At 38.8% G+C, this 20,070-nt stretch overlaps 1 protein-coding gene across 8 annotated transcripts in view; it reads right to left on the reverse strand.

Moving 5' to 3' along the window:
• Nucleotides 1–20,070, reverse strand: part of LOC138749049 (regulation of nuclear pre-mRNA domain-containing protein 1B-like) — an 81,112-nt gene that overhangs the window by 21,332 nt on the left and 39,710 nt on the right. For 4 of the 8 annotated variants that reach the window (XR_011348379.1, XR_011348380.1, XM_069910127.1 and 1 more), the window contains exons 5-7: nucleotides 9,850–9,976; nucleotides 9,565–9,740; nucleotides 9,341–9,426 (exon numbers count right to left, since the gene is read on the reverse strand). Coding sequence is in view for 4 of the 8 variants with exons in the window: in XM_069910127.1 (XP_069766228.1) it covers nucleotides 9,341–9,426; nucleotides 9,565–9,740; nucleotides 9,850–9,976 (389 nt within the window). In the remaining 4 variants the exon portion in view is untranslated. The remainder of the gene's footprint in view (nucleotides 1–9,340; nucleotides 9,427–9,564; nucleotides 9,741–9,849; nucleotides 9,977–20,070) is intronic. The other 4 variants (XR_011348383.1, XR_011348390.1, XM_069910109.1 and 1 more) reach the window with 1 other exon arrangement.

Genomic DNA, 20,070 nt, shown 5'->3' on the forward strand with positions numbered 1-20,070 from the left:
CTTCTTAACCTCTCCATCTTTGGATCCATCCACTTTCACCCACATTTCTACAGGATTCTTCCTCTCCCCCCCCTCCCCCCACCTTATAAACCTGCTTTAGTCCCATCTTATCTGTCCTTCAAACAGCTATCATTATATTACTATTGTTACCTCTTTAACTAGATTCCAGCACCTACAGCTTTTGTCTCCACGTCTCCATCCTGAACATCTCATGTTCTTCCATCTGATCTTTTTTCACCCCCCACCCCTCTCCCCTCCACCGCTTCTCCAGTACTGGCCAATCAACTGCCTGTCAGTCATCATTCGTCACTTCCAATTCCCACAGTCCTCTGATAACCACTTCTACCCTATCCTCATTACGCTGAATATTTTCCCTCTGCGCTCTCAGTCTTGATGAAAGGTTCCAGCCCGAAATGTTGACCATTCCTTTCCTTCTACTGATGCTGCTCGATCAGCTGACTTCCTGCAGCAGATTATTTTTTAGCTTTAGTTTGCATTGTTCAGGTTGCAGCAATGCTTTAGAACAGCCATTCTCAACCTTTTGTAGGCTATGACCTCCTAGGGCTCTGCTCAAAGTTTATGGGTCCCCTTCCCCGTGAAGCAGTCAAGTTTAGTTGGTTTCTTCCGTACTTCTCACCTACTGACTAATTTTTTTTTTAAAAAGCAAAAAAAATTTGTGATTTCAGTCCATGGTCCCTCCTTAAAAGTGCTGTGGCCCCTAGGAGAATGGCTGATTTAGACCTTCACTAAAGTCTCACTTATCTATTCTGAATCAACTATATATTTCTTAATTTTGTAACAGCAGACCTACAAGCAGCATGAAAGTTTGCATAAAGCTCACCAGCCAAAAACAAACAGACTTGTTCACATAGTATCCAAATTAGAAATTATCCAAGATAGGGTGGGACGGTTAGCGCAATGCCTTTACAGCATCAGGAATCTGGATTCAAATCACACGCTGTCTGTAAGTTTGTACATTCTCCCCATGGGCATTGGTTTCCTCCCACCATTTGAAACATACCGGGGTGTAGGTTAATTGGGTGTAAAATGGGCGCACAGCCTCGTGGGCCAAAATGGCTTGTTACCATGCTGTATGTCTAATTTTTAAAAAAATTAAGTTTCAAATTTTTTAATTAAAAAAAATCCAGAGAAATACCATCCACCAAAATGCAAACAATTTTCAATGGAAATAAAAATTGTTCACATAAATATTCATCTACCATACATTATTATATCCATATGAATTCATTATGGAGTCTAATTGCTTGCCTGTTTATTGATAGGGCTTGGATTTCTGAATCTCAATCCAAGGTCTTCATGTGTATTCCAATGATATAATGATATCGCCTCAAACCGTGCATCTTGGCGCCTCACAGTTCGGCGGGCAGCAACCTCCTTTGAAGAAGACCGCAAAGCCCACCTCACTGACAAAAGACAAAGGAGGAAAAACTCAACACCCAACCCCAACCAACCAATTTTCCCTTGCAACCGCTGCAACCGTGACTGCCTGTCCCGCATCGGACTTGTCAGCTACAAACGAGCCTGCAGCTGACGTGGACATTACCCCTCCATAAATCTTCGTCTGCGAAGCCAAGCCAAAGAAAGAAAAAGAAGAAACATCTAATCAAGACTGATATTTCTATATGGTGCAAAAGGATTTTAGTACTGGCAGAGCACCTGTTTCAGCTACAATATTAAATCAGGGGCTCTCTCAAGTTGATAAAACATGCCCATGAGACTCTTTTTAGTCAGAAGAAAGACTTCAAAACTGACTTGATAGTTTATAAAGTGATGGAACAAGAAACTGGAAATCAAACTTGCAGTTCTTTATATAGAAGGTAAAAAAAAAACTGCAAACATGGAAAACTAAAATTTAAAAAAAATTGTGGAAGCATTCAGCATTCTTTGATCTGAAATAATAACTATTTCCTTTTCCTCAGATGCCGTCCAACCTGCAGTTCTAATTATGTTGCAGAATACAACTCAGCTTGCACAGGTCTGAGTCATTCCTTCCACCTCACAAGAATGGTATTTATTAGTAACAAATGAAATTTTTTTTAAAAACTGGAAAATTGCAAATAGAAAACTATTAGAAACAATCAGCTGGTGAGGCAGCATCTGTGGACAGAGAAACAAAGTTAATAATTTGGATCAGTCTTCATTAGACCTGGGAGAAAAAAAGAAAAAGATAATTTTAGATCGCAGAGATGGATACGACAAAAGGGATATCATATCCAGGGCAAAAAGGCTGCTACACAGTGTATGATTATACTTCTTCCTGTCAATGTTATTAATAAGCAGGGATCTGAGGCATGCCCAACAGATCAGGAGGTAGTAATGGAATGAAATAAAACTTAGCTAAAATCACAGATAGGTGATAGAAATAGCCAGCTCCAGTACATTCAGAAAAAAAACCCATCAGTTTGGAGAATTCAATATGGAGTCCAGAAGGCTGCAGCACACCTAATAATTGCCTCACTATTCTCTCCAGTGCTCCTCCCCAGCTGCTGATCATCCTCCCTTCCAACACTCTACCACACCAGGTTCCAGCTACCACATTTCCTGAGACCTTCAGCCTCCCCCAGAAAATATTGGGAAACATCAAATACTTGTCAAATGTAACATGATGAAGGCACTACATCTGCTTTTGGCCAAAGTAGGCATCTGAGCATGCATTGCATCCATTCAGCAGAGCCTGGCCTCCAGTCGTCTTGGGCCATATGGCCATCGGGCCAAGAGGTTACTTTATCAACCATGTGGTAGCTAGTGTGCAACAGCTAACTTTCATTGAAAGAAATTCCTCCAAGGCATCCTCCACTCTCTGAAACTATTCAGTCTTCAGGATATTGTTTATAGATAATCCCCACAATGACAGATCTGAAGGTTACTTTGATATCATAACTCAGGAATTCAAGATATTTTAATATGGATATTATTGCCTGATCCAGATCAAAGGATAAAAATATGGTGATTCATTCCTGGTTGCAAAACAATTCTCAAGATTGTTGATCATGGAACTGGCTTCATAAAGTAGGAACAGACTAGCATCTCAGTAACTCAGCCTGTGGGATACAAAAATATATTTTCCTCACTCTTGTCTCAAGTTATCAGGCTATTTATGCTAATGCTGGAAGCAACAGTGGGGCTTAGCTCCAAATGTGAGCAGTTTGGAATTCAATAGATAACAATTTGAAATAACATCAATCTCTGGAAAAGTGCGAACTGTAGGGAAGGGCCTGGATTATTTATTGGAAATACCATAATTTGAGGACAAAACTGTAAGCACCCAAAGACATCTGGAGAGAATAAAAAAATATCCTTAAAGCACAAAGGCATCTCAGAAAAGTAGTTTTGGATCTCAGATCTTTAATCACAATTACCTTGAAGAAAATAGATGGACAACTCAGTCATTACTAGAACACTTTCCTGTTATCGAGCACAAGAAATATCATTGCAAAAAAATCTCCAAGTAATCACAGCAAAAATGTGAAATGGGTTGCCATGTTAAAAGGCACAATTAATATATTCTTCACAGAGACAAAGTGCAGGAGACAACATCATCCTGACTTTTCCACCAAAAGATAATTTACAAAGGAAAGTTAAGTGAGTGGGCATGGATCTGGGAGATGAAGAACAATAGTGGTAAATGCGAGGATATCCATTTTGGAAGGAAAAATGGAAGATCAGATTATTGCAGCATGCTGCCATATAGAATAACTTGGGAGTGCTTGTGCATTAATAGCAAAAGATTGGATTGCAGGTGCAGCAGGATATCAAGAAAGTAAATGGAATGGTGGCCTTCATTTCTGGAGGGATTGAATTCCGGAGTAGGGAGGTTATATTACAACTATACAAGGTACTGGTGAGGCCACATCTGGAGTACCGCATGCAGTTCTGATCTTTTTTAAGAAGGATGAACCAGCTTTGGAGGTAGTCCAAAGGAGGTCACCAGGCTGATTCTAGAGATGAAGGGGTTAGCATATGAGGAAACATTGTCGTCTGGGACTGTGCGTGTTGGAATTTAGAAGAATAAGAGGGGATCTTATAGAAATGTGTAAAATTATGAAAGGGATAGATAACAGAGGTAGGCGTTGTTCCCATTTTGATAGGGGAAATGAGAACTAGGGCACATAGCCTCAAAATTCAGGGTAATAGATTTAGGACAGAAAGGAGGAAGAACTGCTTTCCCCAGAGGGTAGTGAATCTATTGAATTCGCTGTCCAGTGAAGCAGTGTGGAATAACTCAGTAAATATATTTAAGACAAGGTTGGATAGAATTTTACAAAATAGGAAACTTAAGGGATATAGGAAAAAGGCAGGCAGGTGGAGATCTGCCATGATCTTATTGAGTGGCAGAGCAGGCTTAACCAGCCAGATGGCCTACCCTTGCTCCTATTTCTTGAGTCCTTATGAATCTATTATAAATTTGGCTGACCCCAGCATCAATCACCATGCTTCATAATGAAATGCAAGCTGTAATTGTGGGCATGAGATACATCTTTAATCCAATTCCAGTGTAGCTGGGGTAAAGCAAGACAATGTTATTGCATTCACCTATTTTTTTCCCCCAGTCTTTGTTGTTGCAATACTTTACCTCGCCTCCAACAAGCTCACCCACTATTACTGGGGTAATTCTCAGAATAAGGAGGAAACTATACAACCTTTATCTGAAGCAAGATCTTTCCAACTTTGTTCAAGATACAGCATGCAAATTTATGCTCACATGCACACAGGAGGTAGAGTTGAAACCACTCAATTCCTCTACTAAAGCACGAAGACGGACCTCACAAAACATCTATCACCACCGTAGTAATTACTCTTCCAAAAAAAACCAAGAGTCCATGATGTGACACCGGCAAGAGCCAACATCAGCAAGGAAATTTACCAATGCCTGCAATGTGCTAATGGAAAGTGTTTGAAGACCAAAATTTCAAACCATTTGCAAGCTCATGGTTTATTAAACCGAGACTGCGCACTCTCCAGTTTGTGTGAAAGAAACAGGGGTTAGGGTTAAAGTTAGGTATGACAACTTATAATGTTGACTTACCACCAAAACATCTCTGCAAAATCCTCGTTCACTGTGAGGACAAATCATCCTCTCCCAGGTCAACATTCCCAGCCCTCCGATGAGATAGGAAAGGGGCTCTAAATTATATACGACCACTTTTAATAGGTAGGCTACCTTTTCTGCACGCCTGACACCAAATTCTCGAAACAAACACTCTGTTCTTAACTCTCACTGTGAGCAATTACCAGGATGTCAGAGAATATATGTCAATGAAAATTAAGGAAGTCTCTTTGAAAAAAAAAATCCTCAATGACCATTGGGAATCTCTGACACTAATCTGCATAGAGAAGTAGATAAGCATCCAGAAAGGGACTCAGCATATCGAATCAGACCAAATATAAATAGCAGACCTTCAGCTCTTCCTGTGCCAGAGTCTGCAGACAACATGTTGGGCTCATCTCTTTCGAACTGTCCTTAAAGGTCACAGTATGATGTAGTATTTTAGTCAAAATGATTGGCCCATGTGTCTGTGCCTCCCATTTAACCTACACCCCCGGTATGTATTCATGGGTCGAAATGGCCTGTGCTCCCATTTAACCCACACCCCCGGTATGTACTCATGGGTCGAAATGGCCTATTATTGTGCAGTGTCTAAACTTTAAAAAAAAGTTGCCCACCTCTGGTATAATGTTTAGGCCTTGAAGGTTGTGTTGGGCCTTTTTTACTGTTGCAATATTCGATCCAAAGAGTAATATGTTGTGTCTTTATATAGCTAAGGAAGCCTTGGATTGTTACAAATCAGATGGTTCAAGCCTCATTCCACATATGCGACCACAAAAATCTAGGATGCCTCTCCAATGGAGTTGAGGGAGTGCTGAAATGTCAGTGGTACCTCTTTTCAGGTGTTGTCTGAGATCCTGTAGCTCATTTCAGTGAAATAGATGTTCCCACAGTCCAACTGCAGAGGCAGGAGTTATCATAGGTGGCCTAGCTAAAGGTTTAGAATTTAAAATCAACATTTCTAAAACAAATGATCTGGCCGTAATCAGATTATAGTTTGTAGGGCTTTGTGTATCCAATCTGCATTGATGGAGGGTCTTGACCCAAACTGTTAATAGATTTATCCAATAGTCCTCTTCAAATATCACACAACCCAGAGATTTTCCTAATCCATCATCTTGCTTTTAAAAATATAAAGTATGGATAGGCATCTGATCATTGCAATCTAAGATCACATCTGAAAATAATTGATTGATTGAAGCAGATTGTTGACAGAAAGAGAATCCTACCAAGAAAGAGGGAAGGCATGGAAATGAATAACAAGTTAGTCATAAGCAGCAGATCCATCACTTGGCAAAAATGGTCTGAATTTTTCCACATACAGATTAGTACAACATTGTTGAATTCTAAGAATGGTGTATTTATATAATGGCAATTGCAACCACAAGACTTTGAAAAGGTTCAAAGCCAAAGATCAAGTGTCATTGTTGTTAGATGGGAAATGTGCAGTCAAGTTCCCACAAACATCTCCATAATTATGGCCAGTAAAACAATTATCAGTAGTTGAGGGATAAATATTGGCTAAAACTCATTACAACTCCCCCACTATTCTTGAAAAATGCCAAGTGAACATTTGCATCCTTTTGAAATGTTTTAAACAATGTTGGTTTAATATTTTGTGAGATGGAGGTGTCCCTTTAATTTGCAGGTGTCCTCAATTTGGCAGAACACAAGGCCACTGAGACACATCAGTGTGAGGGAGTGATCCCTGTGGAAAGTGAAAAGGAAGGGGAAGATGTGCCTTGAGGTGGGATCTTGTTATGGATGCCAGAGAATGATATATTGGATGTGGAGGCTAGTGGTGATGGTAGGCAAGGATGAGGGGAACCTTGTCATTGTTATGTTTGCGAGGGGGGAGGTAAGGGAAAGCAGATTTGCATGAAATAGAGGTGCGGGTGAGGGCTGAGTCAATGGCAGAAGAGGTGAATGCATGTTTTCATCTCAAATGTCCTGGGATGGAAGGCTTTATCTTGAGAGCAGATGTGGCAGAGACAGAAGATTTGAAAGGAATAGAATCCTTACAGGAGACAGAGTGGGAACAGGTCTAATGGGAGTTAGTGGGTTTATAAAAGATGTCTGTAAATAATTTGTCTCTCAAAGAAGAGATTGAGAAAGGGAGAGGTTGCCAGAGGTCAGAGTGGAAGTTAGCAGCAAAGAAGATAAAGCTGACAAGCTCATTATGGGTGCAGGAAGCTGCACCTCTGAAAGGATCATCCCTGAATCCCATTCTTCTTTCTCAGTCCAACTTCCTTTTACAAAGTTAGAACATGTGTTAAGGTTGCTTATTCCAGATTGTGATATCATGCTGTATAAATTAATTTTCATTGTATGCATGCTCTTCTTCCAACTTTCTCCAATATGTGCCCTTTAGGTGATGAAGTCCTTTACAGTAGCAATAATTTTCCTCACCTGCAACATGAGCGTTCTGATTTTAGGTCATAAGCCATGAAACCTATGCAGTGTGTGTTGAGGTTTGATTATCAATTCCCTTTCAATAAAATTAGCAAACACCAGTTGACTGGCAAATGTATTAGTTTAAAATAAATGATAACTTCCTAAACAGGAAGAGAATACTGCCATCCTTACAGAATCTGGATTTCTCAAGAAGTAACTGTTCCTCTTTCACAGAAGCATGCATTTTGCTATTTCACCACCTGTTTTTGTAAATGAAAATCTTCAGTATGGTGTCTAAAGAAATTTCAGGGAGCTGCTTCTTGAATTTGAGATGAGGTAATGAATGAGTTCTCAGTATTATGAACATATGAATTTTAAAAATTGCTTCATCCTGCCTTCAACCTGAAAACAAGTGCATAAGAGAAAGATACCAGTTGCCTGCCCTGCTCTAAATGGAACATGAGAGGATATTCCAAATTTTTCATGTATATGGAATTATTTTATGAGGAAACTTGTTTGGTCCAAAGTACAATGCCAAGAATTAAGTTTTGAGACCAGAACATTCAAAAGACTTCTTTGACCAATGCAAGAGATATTTGATACTCATTTAATGGACAGGCAACATGCAAGTTTAAAGTTTAATGCCAAAGAGTAGGGATTTCCTGTACCATCAAATACTCAATGTGCATGCACAGAAAATAATGCTAATGCTAAGAAACCCAAAGCAAGCGTAACACAAAGCACCCAGAGAGTTTAAAATCATGCTGTATCATTTCTACTGTTTCAAGGGAAAAGTGAACAGATTTCAGAAAAAACTGCACATCTTACAGAGTGAAAATATGAATGGAAATTCTGTCAGAAAACTAATTATATGCCACCATGCAACCATATTCTTATTACTACATAGACACATTGAGTAACCATACAATTTTCTTGAACTTATAGAAGTAGTATAATAAGATCATACAATGAAATTTATAATTTTTTCCCCCTCCAGCCATTTACTTGAATTTTCACAATTAGCAGTCCTCTAGCATTTCACCCAAATGGCCACTATTCACCTGACCCTGGATGGTGGGCGTCAACAGGGTAGCTGACTATAGAAAAGCTTCACTGCCAATCTCAAAGAAGATCGCACTTGGTGTCCTTATGTAGGAGTTGATGAAGAGCAAATGAGGAAGTAGAACTTGATCGAATGAATGGTGCTTGCCCAACTCAGGAACTGAGAGTGTTTATAGGGCATTGTCACTGCTCATTCACATTAAAACTGAAAAGTTCTAGTCTGATTTAGCACAGACAAGTAGGACTGAAAAATTATTTTCATACTACTCTATCTTTGCTAGCTCTAAATGAACAGCAAAGGAACAGGATTCAGAAGACTGTGGCATTCCAAAATAATCTCCAGTAAATTTCAATAAGAATTTCCATTTACACTAAGAAAATCCTGACATTAATATTTTATACATCAAAATGGAAGAATAGCTTGAATGCAACATTTAATTCTTCAAACCTATTCTGCCTTTCTATTAAAACCAGAGCTGATCTGTATCTTAATATCATTGATGTGACCTGGTTCCAATCCACTCCTGAATACCCAGCCCAAAAACAATTAGCTTGTCAAAAAAACCAATATTGTTTCCAAAATGTTAATTGATTTAACCAATCTTATTGAAGAATAAAACTTTGTGAAAAAACAAAACTGAGGAAAAATCAAGATTAAATTTGATACTTTAGAATCCAGGTTTTTTTGAAAGGGACCTCACAATGAGAAAGCCAATTTTCCCTGGCTCTAACTTTTTTTTGGGTTCCAAAAGTTTTAATTATTACTGTGGGGGCTGTACTAAGCTATCCTATTCAAAATGAGAACACAACACATACTGTTTTGGTGGTTTGTTTATTTCTTTAATCAGAAGACTGTCAAGAGACTGAAGACCATCAATGAATGGCATATCCACGCCCACCATCTGTAACAGAAGCTATGAATAGTTAATAAGGTCAACTATGGAGTTTTTAAAAAAAACAGTAATATTTAAGTACTTACCCCAACATCCTAAAAATGTGTATGGCTTTAAAATAAAAAAAAGTTAAAAGAAATTACGCACTTCCAGTTTACGTTCTTTCTCTGCTAGGATTTCGTTTTGACTACGGATGTAATCAGCCAGCATGCGTGCCAACTGCTTGCGATCTTCAAGCTCCGCAGCCAGTCTGCCGTTGTAATCCGCCAAGAGCATGCAGGCCTCATCCACTGTTTTTGAAAGTCTGTCTGCAGACTCTTTGTCTAAATTGGAATCATAAATCAGATATCATTACATTCACTAGAAATTTGAACAAGTTATTTAAAAAATGTTGAAACAAGCACTTTTATATTGGTTGGAATTTCTGTTTACCTGTTATTTTGTCTAATAGAGAAACATCTTGAACTTCTGGGGGCAATGATGCAATCTTCTGACGGACAGCTGCATCACCAGAGGCTGCATTTTCCAATTCTTGTAATGATTTAATTAGATCTTCAGTCTGATACACAAAAAAAATTGGCATGAAGTATCACTCAAATTGCTATTTTATTAGTAACAAAATATCTTTCCTAAATATGAGTGTGATAATCCTGTTTACTGAATTTCATGACAATAAATTCTGATTTATATTTGTTCAGAGAACTATTCATGAGATTGGTGTAAGCATTCTTATGTAAAACTGAAAATCATATTTTGCATCAACTGAGTTACAGGTTCACAATATGGTCAATTGTTAGTTTATGAGAACAAAAGGGTTTTTATGAATTAATAACAACTCTACAACCAAACTGGCTAAATTTAAGGTTTACTTCACCACAAGTGCAAAACAAGTTAAAATTATTAGCTAGATATTAATGTTTTGATTTTTATTGGATGGAAAAGGACCATGCAGCAAAACTGGGGATTCCTTTGGAAGTATCAATTTATTGAACAAAACCATGACATCATTAAACTTAATTAAAACAACCTTTCAATCCATCTTTTCATTCCTTCAATTTATCTAGTTATAGGATTTATTCAACAACAATAAAATTAAGCACTACTCAACAATGTACCTTACAATTCTAATTAATTTGATACGTTAGATTAGGACTATTATAGCAGGCTACATGTTAGAAATGGGGAATAGGCACAACATTGATAATAAAATACTGTATGCTGACAAATAGTTAATCTTAAAACTGTGATAGGATATTTGCTAAAATCAAGTTTTTTTAAAAAACATGATATAAAGCCACATTATTTTTAATCTAAAATATAGATAGTAATTTAATGCAGTAAATGAAAAATCATCTTCAACATAGTAAGAAGATCTAAGATCTTTATAGCTCTCAAAGGTCATGTTATAAAATTGGAACTAAGCGTTTGGAAAGTAACTTCACGTTATTATAGGATTAATGGCAACAATTTTTTAAAATCCCCATGGTATCATCTAAAACTCAAATACAAGTGGGACTTTGCAATTCTTTAGAAAATTACACTGCAGTTTTACTCAGTATTGGACATATTTATAAACAGTGCAGAAGTTGGCTGTATTAATATGCATGACAGGTCAATTTTATAGGGTAATACTGAAAAGGTATCAGTTGTCAAGAAATAACTTGCAGTACACTATTGGGAAATTCTGTGGCCAGCACACATCGTTAGCCTTTATCTTTTAATATTCCACTATTCAAACAGGATTACATTTTAAACTTCAAAATAAATGTTAAGTGACTGAAACAAACCTAGGAATAAAAAGCCATTTGCAAACAGTATTTTAATTAAAGAAAAGAAGTTTTGTAAAACTGGCTCAAATATTATGCTTCATATACAAAAAGAATGTCAAATTGATTACAATTTACCTATAGCTAGCTTGATATATAGAACTAGGGGTTACAATCCCTGACTGTATTGGTTAGATTGATCTTCTCTTATCAAGTTAGTACGGTCGGTTGTGTCAATTACAATAATGAAGAATGACCACTAGGGAATATTAACAGGTATCGGACACATCTTCAGTATACCCTAGTATCATTGGGTGCTTAAATAATAATCACATGCATTTCATTTTGAATACATTGATCTTTAAGGGATATAATCATAAAACGCTAGTTGAAATTCTCAGTCTAATTGAAAAGTACAATGGACCTAAATGGCTCTGACATCCACCATCACAAAATGCTTGGAGAGACTGGTCGTGGCTCTTGCCTCCCAGCCAACCTTGACCTGCTTCAATATGCCAACTGACCAAACAGGTCCATCATAGATGGCATCTTCCTAGCCCTCCTGTTGGCTCTGGAACATTGGCATATCTATGTCAGACCACTATTTATCAATGACAATACTGCCTTCAATACCATAGCAATCTCATCTCCAATCTGAGTCTTTGGCCTCAGCACTCCTCTCTTCAACTCAATCCTCAACTTACTGCCTGACGGACCACAATCATTGAAGATGAGAAGCAGCATCTCCTCCATGATCAACACTGACACTGTGCAAGGATGTGAATTTAGCCTCCAACTATACTCACTGGCAAGTATGCATTGAACATCCCTTGTTGTCCTCAAGAAGGTAAGAGCAATTGGATGGATATTTGTGAGTATGAGTTGCACATAGGTAAGAAGTAAAACATGATAGTCTGCAGATACCATGGTTGAAGTAAAAACTCAATGCTGGAGAAACTCAGCAGATCAAACAGTGTGCTTTATATAGCAAAAATAAAGATACATAACCAACATTTCAGGCCTGAGCCCTTCATCAAGGTATAGAAAAATGTCAGCAGGGATCTGAAAAATATGTAGAGGTGGGGTGGGAGGGGTGAGAAGAGGATCGCAGTCCCAAAGGATGGAGGTAAAAGGTGGATAAGGGAGGGAGGGCACAGCCTCAAACAGGGGGAAGATGGATGGCTTAGTGAATAGAGAAGGGGATGAAGAGCCAAGGGAAAGAACCTTTGCTCTGGCTGAGCACCTTCACTCTGTCAGCATCAGTGTCAGGGATCTCCCAGTGACCACTCATTTTTAATTCTGTGTCTCACTCACACATCTGCCCGTGGCCTCTTATACTATCCCACCAAGACCACCTGTAAATTGGTAGAACAATACCTGGACACTCTCTAGCCAGATGGAAAACAGACATCTCCAGATTCTGCCAACCTACTATCCATTCTCTCTCCCCTTTCCCCTTGTCTTCTTTCCCTTAGCTCTTGATATCCTTCCCTTTTTATTCAGAGCCATCCTTGTCTGTGGGTGTGCCTTCCCTCCCTTATCCACCTATTACTTCCTGCCTTTGGGACCATGCTCCTTCCCCACCCCCACCCCCACGCCAAACCTCTCCATCCCTCCTACAATTATGTTCAGATGCCTGCCAACATTTTTCCATACCTAGATGTGAGGCTCAAGCCCGAAACATCAGTGATGCATTTTTATCTTTGCTACACAAACTGTTTGACCCGAGTTTCTCCAGCATTGTAAGTCAGATTGTGCAACGATTTCAGATTTCCCACCTTGAAGGCCAGAAGAAATCCTGAAGGGAAATCTGGTTGTTTTGCATTACATTACTGAGGTTAGCATTCTTTCTATTTATTTTTAAAAACACAATTCCAGGTTGTTGAATTAAACCATCTTTATGTCCCACAGATGCCACATTGGCACTTGATCACTTTTCTCTAGAATATTAGCACAACACTCAGCTTTCCAGCTTGGTAATTTACCACCTGGCTAGAATCCCACTGAACATTAGGAATCAATCTGTCCCAATAGGAAAGCAATCTAGTAGACCTGTGTTGCAATGACTCCAAGATACATATCTTCTTTTAGATATGGAGATGAAGATAGAACATAGCGCTCCAGATGGAATCCAAGGGCCAGATCATCCATCACATTCTAAGTACTGGCTACCTGCCCCTTTGCCGCATGATTACATGGCAGATCTCATTGAAACTTAAATTCTTACAGACTGGACAGACCAGATGGAGGAAGCACAAATCAAGTGGCTGACATCCGAGTTTTAGACCAGAATAAGGACCAGCTGAGGGCAACAATGGATTTAAGAATGCTCTACCAACACATAATGAAGAGGTGGCTAGGATGCACTCCAAAACAAAGACTGATAGATTTCTGAACATTAAGGAAATCAGGGAATATGCGAAGAGTCCAGAAAAAATGTCGCTGAGATTAACCAGCCTGAAAGAGCCAAATGACCTACTTCTGTTCCTATGTTTTAATGTAACATAATTAGCTAATGTATTCCTCTTCCAAATATAATGGGATTTCGTTAGGATTTAATTTTTTTTTTGTTGTATGTAACTCAAATTGGAAACAAAACACTTTCTAGAGCAGGGGTGCCAAGTTTAAGGAACCCTTGTCAATGAGGTTTATTAAGGCTCTGGTCAGGGAAAAGGAGGCTTAAATCAAATGTAAACAGTTCTGATCAAACAAATCCCTTGATGAGTATACAAGATGTAGGGAGGGGTGTCAAACTCAAATTAAAAACTTGGACTAAGTCGTGGGCCAAACTAAATATTTATTGAAAATTTTCAACATCTGCATGTTTTCTCTTCTTTCAACATATGCAATGTTAAACTTTCTCTTATTAAAATAAAGGTTTAATAATAGTTTTGGTTAAACTCTTTCCAGAAGAAGCATTAACAAATGAGAAATAAATTATAAAATAAAGTTTGCTGTAAAACCAGACTTCTTTTCATCTCCTCCACCTTCTGGAGCTTTTGCTTCTCGGTCAGATCCTTATACCTGTCCTGGTGTTTCGTTTCATAGTGTCGTCGTATGTTATATTCTTTAACTACAGACACGCTGGTTCCACACACAAGACAAACAGGTTTGTCTTTTAAAATGATGAACATATAGTCTGCCTCCCACCTGTGTTGAAAGGTCCTGTTTTCTGTCTTTCGTTTGGCCATTTTTCGTAAGGGGTTTATTACATGCGAGTTGGGTGACAGGTCGCAGATGCTAATGAAAGTAAAGAGAGGAGGTGGGGGCGATTAGTGGGCTGACGGGCCGGCGCCAATGCATTTGCAAAGCATTCTGGGATTTGTAGTATTAGCTGTGCATGCGCTATACTGGCGCAGCGGCCAGCGGCGGGCCAGCTCTAATACATATTTGATATGATCTTGCGGGCCAAATATAATTATATCACGGACCAAATTTGGCCCGCGGGCCTGAGTTTGACATGTGTGTTCTAGAGGATCATCCAATTAATACCTTGGTGAACTACAAATTAATCCTACTTCATTATACAAAAATCAGGTAGAAGTCAGGCTATTCTCTAACTGGTCTGAAGACATTTTGTTCCAGAAAAGTGCTTCAAATGAACAAGCTTATCCTCTAAACTAGTTATCAACTTCAATTTCTTGTTTGTCTTCTCTACAATTGCATTTCTTTTGGTGGGGAAACCTGTAAACCACACCAATTGATATCTTTCATCTCTGCTTTTTATTTTTGGCCAAGATCACCATCACAACTTTGCCCCACAATCCCTCTCCCTCAATGCATTTTTAAAAAATAAAAACCTGCTTTTTCTAAATAAATGCTCTGGTATTTAGTTCTTCATGTTGATCAGCATAAAACCACATCCCTATAACAGCTATTAGATCAAACCTTCTTGTTTCTTTTTATATCATCACCTCATGTATTTTGCTTCCAATGCTTACTGTTACGAGCCCAGAGGACTCCAAAACCCAGCAGTAATAGAAATTCACCAAGACAATGTTTTCTTAAACAAAAGTTGCTTTTTTCTTCAAACATAATAACAGGAACAATCTTTAACTTAACTCCCCTTATAATTCCAAGTGCATATGTTTGTAATGTGTATGATTTCCAGAAAGTTTTCAGTTTCACTGTCCAATCATTCATTTTTCTCTTCTCTAAATTCACCGGTATCAGGCAATTCTTACACTGTGCTCAGAATTTAACATTTCTAAATCTTCACCAGGCTCTGGTGTTTGAAGTTAAATGGTTATCGCTCAGGAAGGTTCCTGTTGGTTTCAGGGAGAAATTTGTTGCTCGTTGGACGCAAACAAACTGATTTCCTCCAATCAGTCACTTCAGTGTCTTGCCAAAGAAACTTGCCCCATTATGGGTTTTCCAAATAATCTCTTCCAGGTCACCACAGGGTTCTTCGTTTCCCATATTTCAGGAGAAACACTCTAGCCGGCCATTTCCTCTGCAAGGACTACAAGCGTTTTGAACAGGCTGAACTCAGAACTCACAACCCACTTTCAAAATGGGGTTTTTCAACAAGCCTGCCAGCTTGCCATTTTGCAGCCTCAACTGCCACTGTTGAACTGACTTTTTTTTTTCCTCTCTCCAAAAGAGAATCACTTGTTGGTTTTTCCTCTATCTGCTTGTAAAAACCAAATGACCCCTCCCAAGGCTCCAAACCCAATTTTCAAAATATCTCATCTCCCACTGCTTGGTCATTGTTCCATTTGCACCTTCTTGTGAAGTTCTTTCCAAAGCAGTTCCATTGTCTCTGCAAAGTCACTGGTGATACAATGTCTCACTTCAGCAAAGCTCTTGCATTTTAAATGAGATGTCTTTTGTGAAGTGTTTCCTAAACTAAACCCCCACAATCTCTTTTAATTACATATTTTACCCATAACTATTCTAACATATCCTGTAACATTACAAATGAATTGGACCACAATACTGGTTATCCTCCACGGTCCACATTGGAATAGACAATAGACAATAGGAGCTGGAGTAGGCCATTTGGCCCGTCGGGCCAGCACCGCCATTTTAGATCATGGCTGATCATTACCATCAGTACCCCTTTCCAGCCTTATCCCCATAACCCTTAACTCCGTTACCCACAAGAGTCTTATCTAACTCTCTTTTGAACATAGTCAGCGAATCCGCCTCTACCACCCTCTGTGGCAGAGCATTCCACAGATTCACACTTCTCTGGGTAAAAAAATGCTTTCTCATCTCCGTCCTAAAGGGCCTACCCTGTATTCTTAAACTATGCTCTCTAGTCCTCGTCTCCCCCATCATTGGGAACAAGTAATCAGACTTCACCTTGTCTATCCCCCTGATGATTTTGTATACCTCAATCATGTCCTCATCCTTCTAAACTCCAATGGATACAAGTCCAGTTTTTCTAGCCTTGCTGCATATGACAACCCTGCCATCCCTGGAACTAACCTTGTAAATCTGCGCTGACCATGGTAAACAAGTCATCTGCCATTCATCATTCTTCCCGAAGACACTAGTAGATCTCTTTAAACTATACAATAAGACGACAACAGAATTTGGGATTCTCGATCATTGTTGCAGAGAATAATGTCTATCCTCTGTCTTAATGGGCCTACATGTACTTACCTTCAGCGGGCCTGGGAATGCCCTCCTCGTGGATCACCTCTAATTTCTGCAGGTGCCCTGCACATTTCAATTGGATATCAGATGCAGTAAGTACATTAGCCTGCTGTTCCACCAATGAACTCAGCTGTAATTCTGGGGGCAAAGAACAAATGACCTGAGCTAATGTGCTTCTCAGCACTTCTTCAGTAATAACTGCATTTACAGCATAACCTCATTCATTTGAATAAGATTGCTGAGCCCAATTGCAAGTTAAATTCTATATAAAAAATATATATTTATATATATTTTGAAAAAATTTCTAGTAGTTTATGGTGTTTCAATAATATATTTTAACTTGTGTGAACTGTTTAACAATCAAGTTGGTTAGGCTGCATGTGAAGTATTGCATGCATCTCTGGACACCAAACTGCAGGAAGGGCTTGATTAAGAATATAGAATAATACAGATCAGGAATAGGCACTAGAAAGATTGTAGAAAAGATTCACAAGGACGGGAGGACTTGTTTAATCAAGTGTGATTGAATAGGCAAGGTCCGTTCTTCCTGGAAATAAGGAAGCTGTGTACATCTGTACATGACAGATGGAGGTAAAATTATGAGGCACAGATAGCCAGTTTGTTTCCCATGGCATGGGTGTCTAAAACTAAAGAGCATTTGAGGGAGGAGATTTGAAGGAGTGTGAGGGGTAAATTTTCACACAAAGAGTCACCGGTAATTTCAGGGCGCTACCAGAGGCAGAAGCGTTAAAAACTATTGAGGCATTTTAATGGGTATTTGAATGAGCAGGGTATAGAAGGCTATGGAATTCATTCAGGCAAGTGGCATTAGTATAAGAATGATGGCACACAAAAACGCTGTCAATGGTAAACTTACTTGAGTGAAGCTGTTTACAGAAGTTGAGAAAATCATGAAGGGCATAAGGTCAAAGTTATAGGCTTCTTCCCAGGGCATGAAACTAAAACTAGAGGGGAAAGATTTAAAAAGGATCTCAGGGACATGCTCTTCACGCAGAGAGTGGTGGGTACTGTGTATGGAATAAGCTGTCAGAAGAAGTGGTAGCAGTGGGAACAATTCAACACACATTTAGATAAGGTACATTGTACATAGGTTTCAAGTGATATGCGCTGGTCACAAAGAGACGAGACTAGATTGGTTGGCATGGTCAAAGTGGCCAACTTCTGTGCTGTAGAATTCTTCGATTTTATAATTATTCAAGAAAATCTGACAGCAGAGAGCATCAAGGGAGGGGAAGGGGTGAAAGAGTGGGGGCTGGAAGGGCTACACCACCTTTTAAAAAGGCAGTTGCAACCAAGCCTCAAGCTCAATGTCCTGCAGACTCAGCAGAGGTGTAGTAAGAATGAGGATAGGGGCAAGGGAATGATGATAGTCAGCAGTGCCTTGAACATCTTGAACATGCCAATTTTCAAACCCAGCCTGCTATCTGATTTAAAGAATGCAATTTCTAGATCAGACTGATTAGATGATCTGCAATATTCATGATACCCTGCAATGTCAGTTATATTGACTTCAGATCAGCACCTTGAGCTGATGTCTCTCAGAATAAATACACTGACTGCAGATATGACCCTCATGGATATTACCTACCAAGGTTAATCAGTCTATATTGTGACAGATTATGTGGTGTTTTATATTGTGCATAGGTATGTTTTAAAGGAGATAAATTGTTGCAGGTTTTTTTTTAAAAGTGTAGGTCACATGCAAACACTTCAAAACAGATCTCATTTAAAATGCTGGACCTTTGCTCAAGACAGATTGGCCAGCTCTGTGTGCCTTTGCAAAAACTTTGGGGAGTGCTTATAGAGACTCCACTAATGGATTGTTCCTTTGAAAAGCCACAGATGAAAGAACTCGGAGGATGAGGTCTGGAGGCGCAGACTGTCTGAGGGCAGTTTGCTCTTTTAAGTGGGTCATGTGGTATTGCAAGCAGAGAGTGTCAAATAGGCTTTTCTCAGAGAGAGAGAGATAGGGAGAGAATTCTGTTCTATGGTTTTACAATTCAGCAGCAGCGCTGGAACTGGCACAGGACAAGCTGGCAAGCTTGTGGAAACAAAAACATTTTGAAGACGGCTTGTGAGTGCTTAGTTCAGCCTGGTCAAATCTGTTGTTGTTTATATAAGAGGAGAGGACTGGCTGCCCAATGTTTCACTTGAAATAAAAGAAAGTAAATAAAAGTAACCATTTGTCTTGGTGAATATCTATTGCTGTTGGGTTTTAGGGTCTTCTGGGCTCATAACATTTTTGGGGGGTCGTATTTTCAGATTGAAGTTTTGGGATCTTAAACTTTTGGTGTTTTTATGATTTATTAATTAATACGCTTTTCCACGCTAATGTAAAGCTTGTGTATGTAGAAAAACAGCAGCAATGGATGTTGAAAAATTTTTGTCACAACCATCACTTGCAAAGAAAAAGAGGAACTGATGGTTATTTCTAAGGCATTAAAGCTGACTGAGGTCAAGCATTGGATGAGGAAAATACAAATACAGAGGATTATAGTGAAATATTATATAGGTGAGGGAAAATTTGTCAGAAATTTTAGGTAATTTTCCAGAGGATAGATCTTTTGAGTTACAATTGGAGAAATTGAGGGTGGAAGAAAGAGAACTGGAGGGTGTTGGAGGCTGAGAAACAGAGTATACAAGTTGGAGGAAGCTGAATAATGGAGGAAATACGAGTTGGAGGAAGCTGAAAAATGGAGGAAATACAAGTTGGAGGAAGCTGAAAAATGGAGGGAAGATGATGAAAATCAAAGAAAATGACTTGGAAAAGAGTGAAGGGGACAGGTGGCTTCAATTAGAAGTTAAAAATTGAGATGAAGGAAGGAAAGAGAATTGAGGATGTAACTCCTGGGGAAAGGTTTTGGCTAGTAGAGAGGTAAATCTAGTTCCTTCTTTTGATGAGGGAGATATAAATACATATTTTCAGCAGTTTGAAAAGATTGCTGAGAGCTTGAGATGGCCAAAAGAAAAATGGTCTCTTATGCTCCAAAGTGTATTGAAGGGAAAAAGCACAAATTGCATACTTTAGTTTGACTACAGAGCAAGTGACAAATTATGATACTGTTAAACAAGCAGTATTGAAAGCCTGTGAGTTGGTTCCGGAAGCATATAGACAAAAATTTAGTAATTTGGTGAAAATTCTTAAATGGATTTTGCTCTGAAAAAATCTGTATGTTTTGACCATTGGTCAATAATGATTTTGACAGATTGAGAGAATTGATATTAATTTAGGAAATTAAAAGGTGTGTTCCAAATGAGATTA

The sequence above is a fragment of the Narcine bancroftii genome, chromosome 1, assembly GCF_036971445.1.
Source record: "Narcine bancroftii isolate sNarBan1 chromosome 1, sNarBan1.hap1, whole genome shotgun sequence".
In the NCBI taxonomy this organism is placed as follows: Eukaryota; Metazoa; Chordata; class Chondrichthyes; order Torpediniformes; family Narcinidae; genus Narcine; species Narcine bancroftii.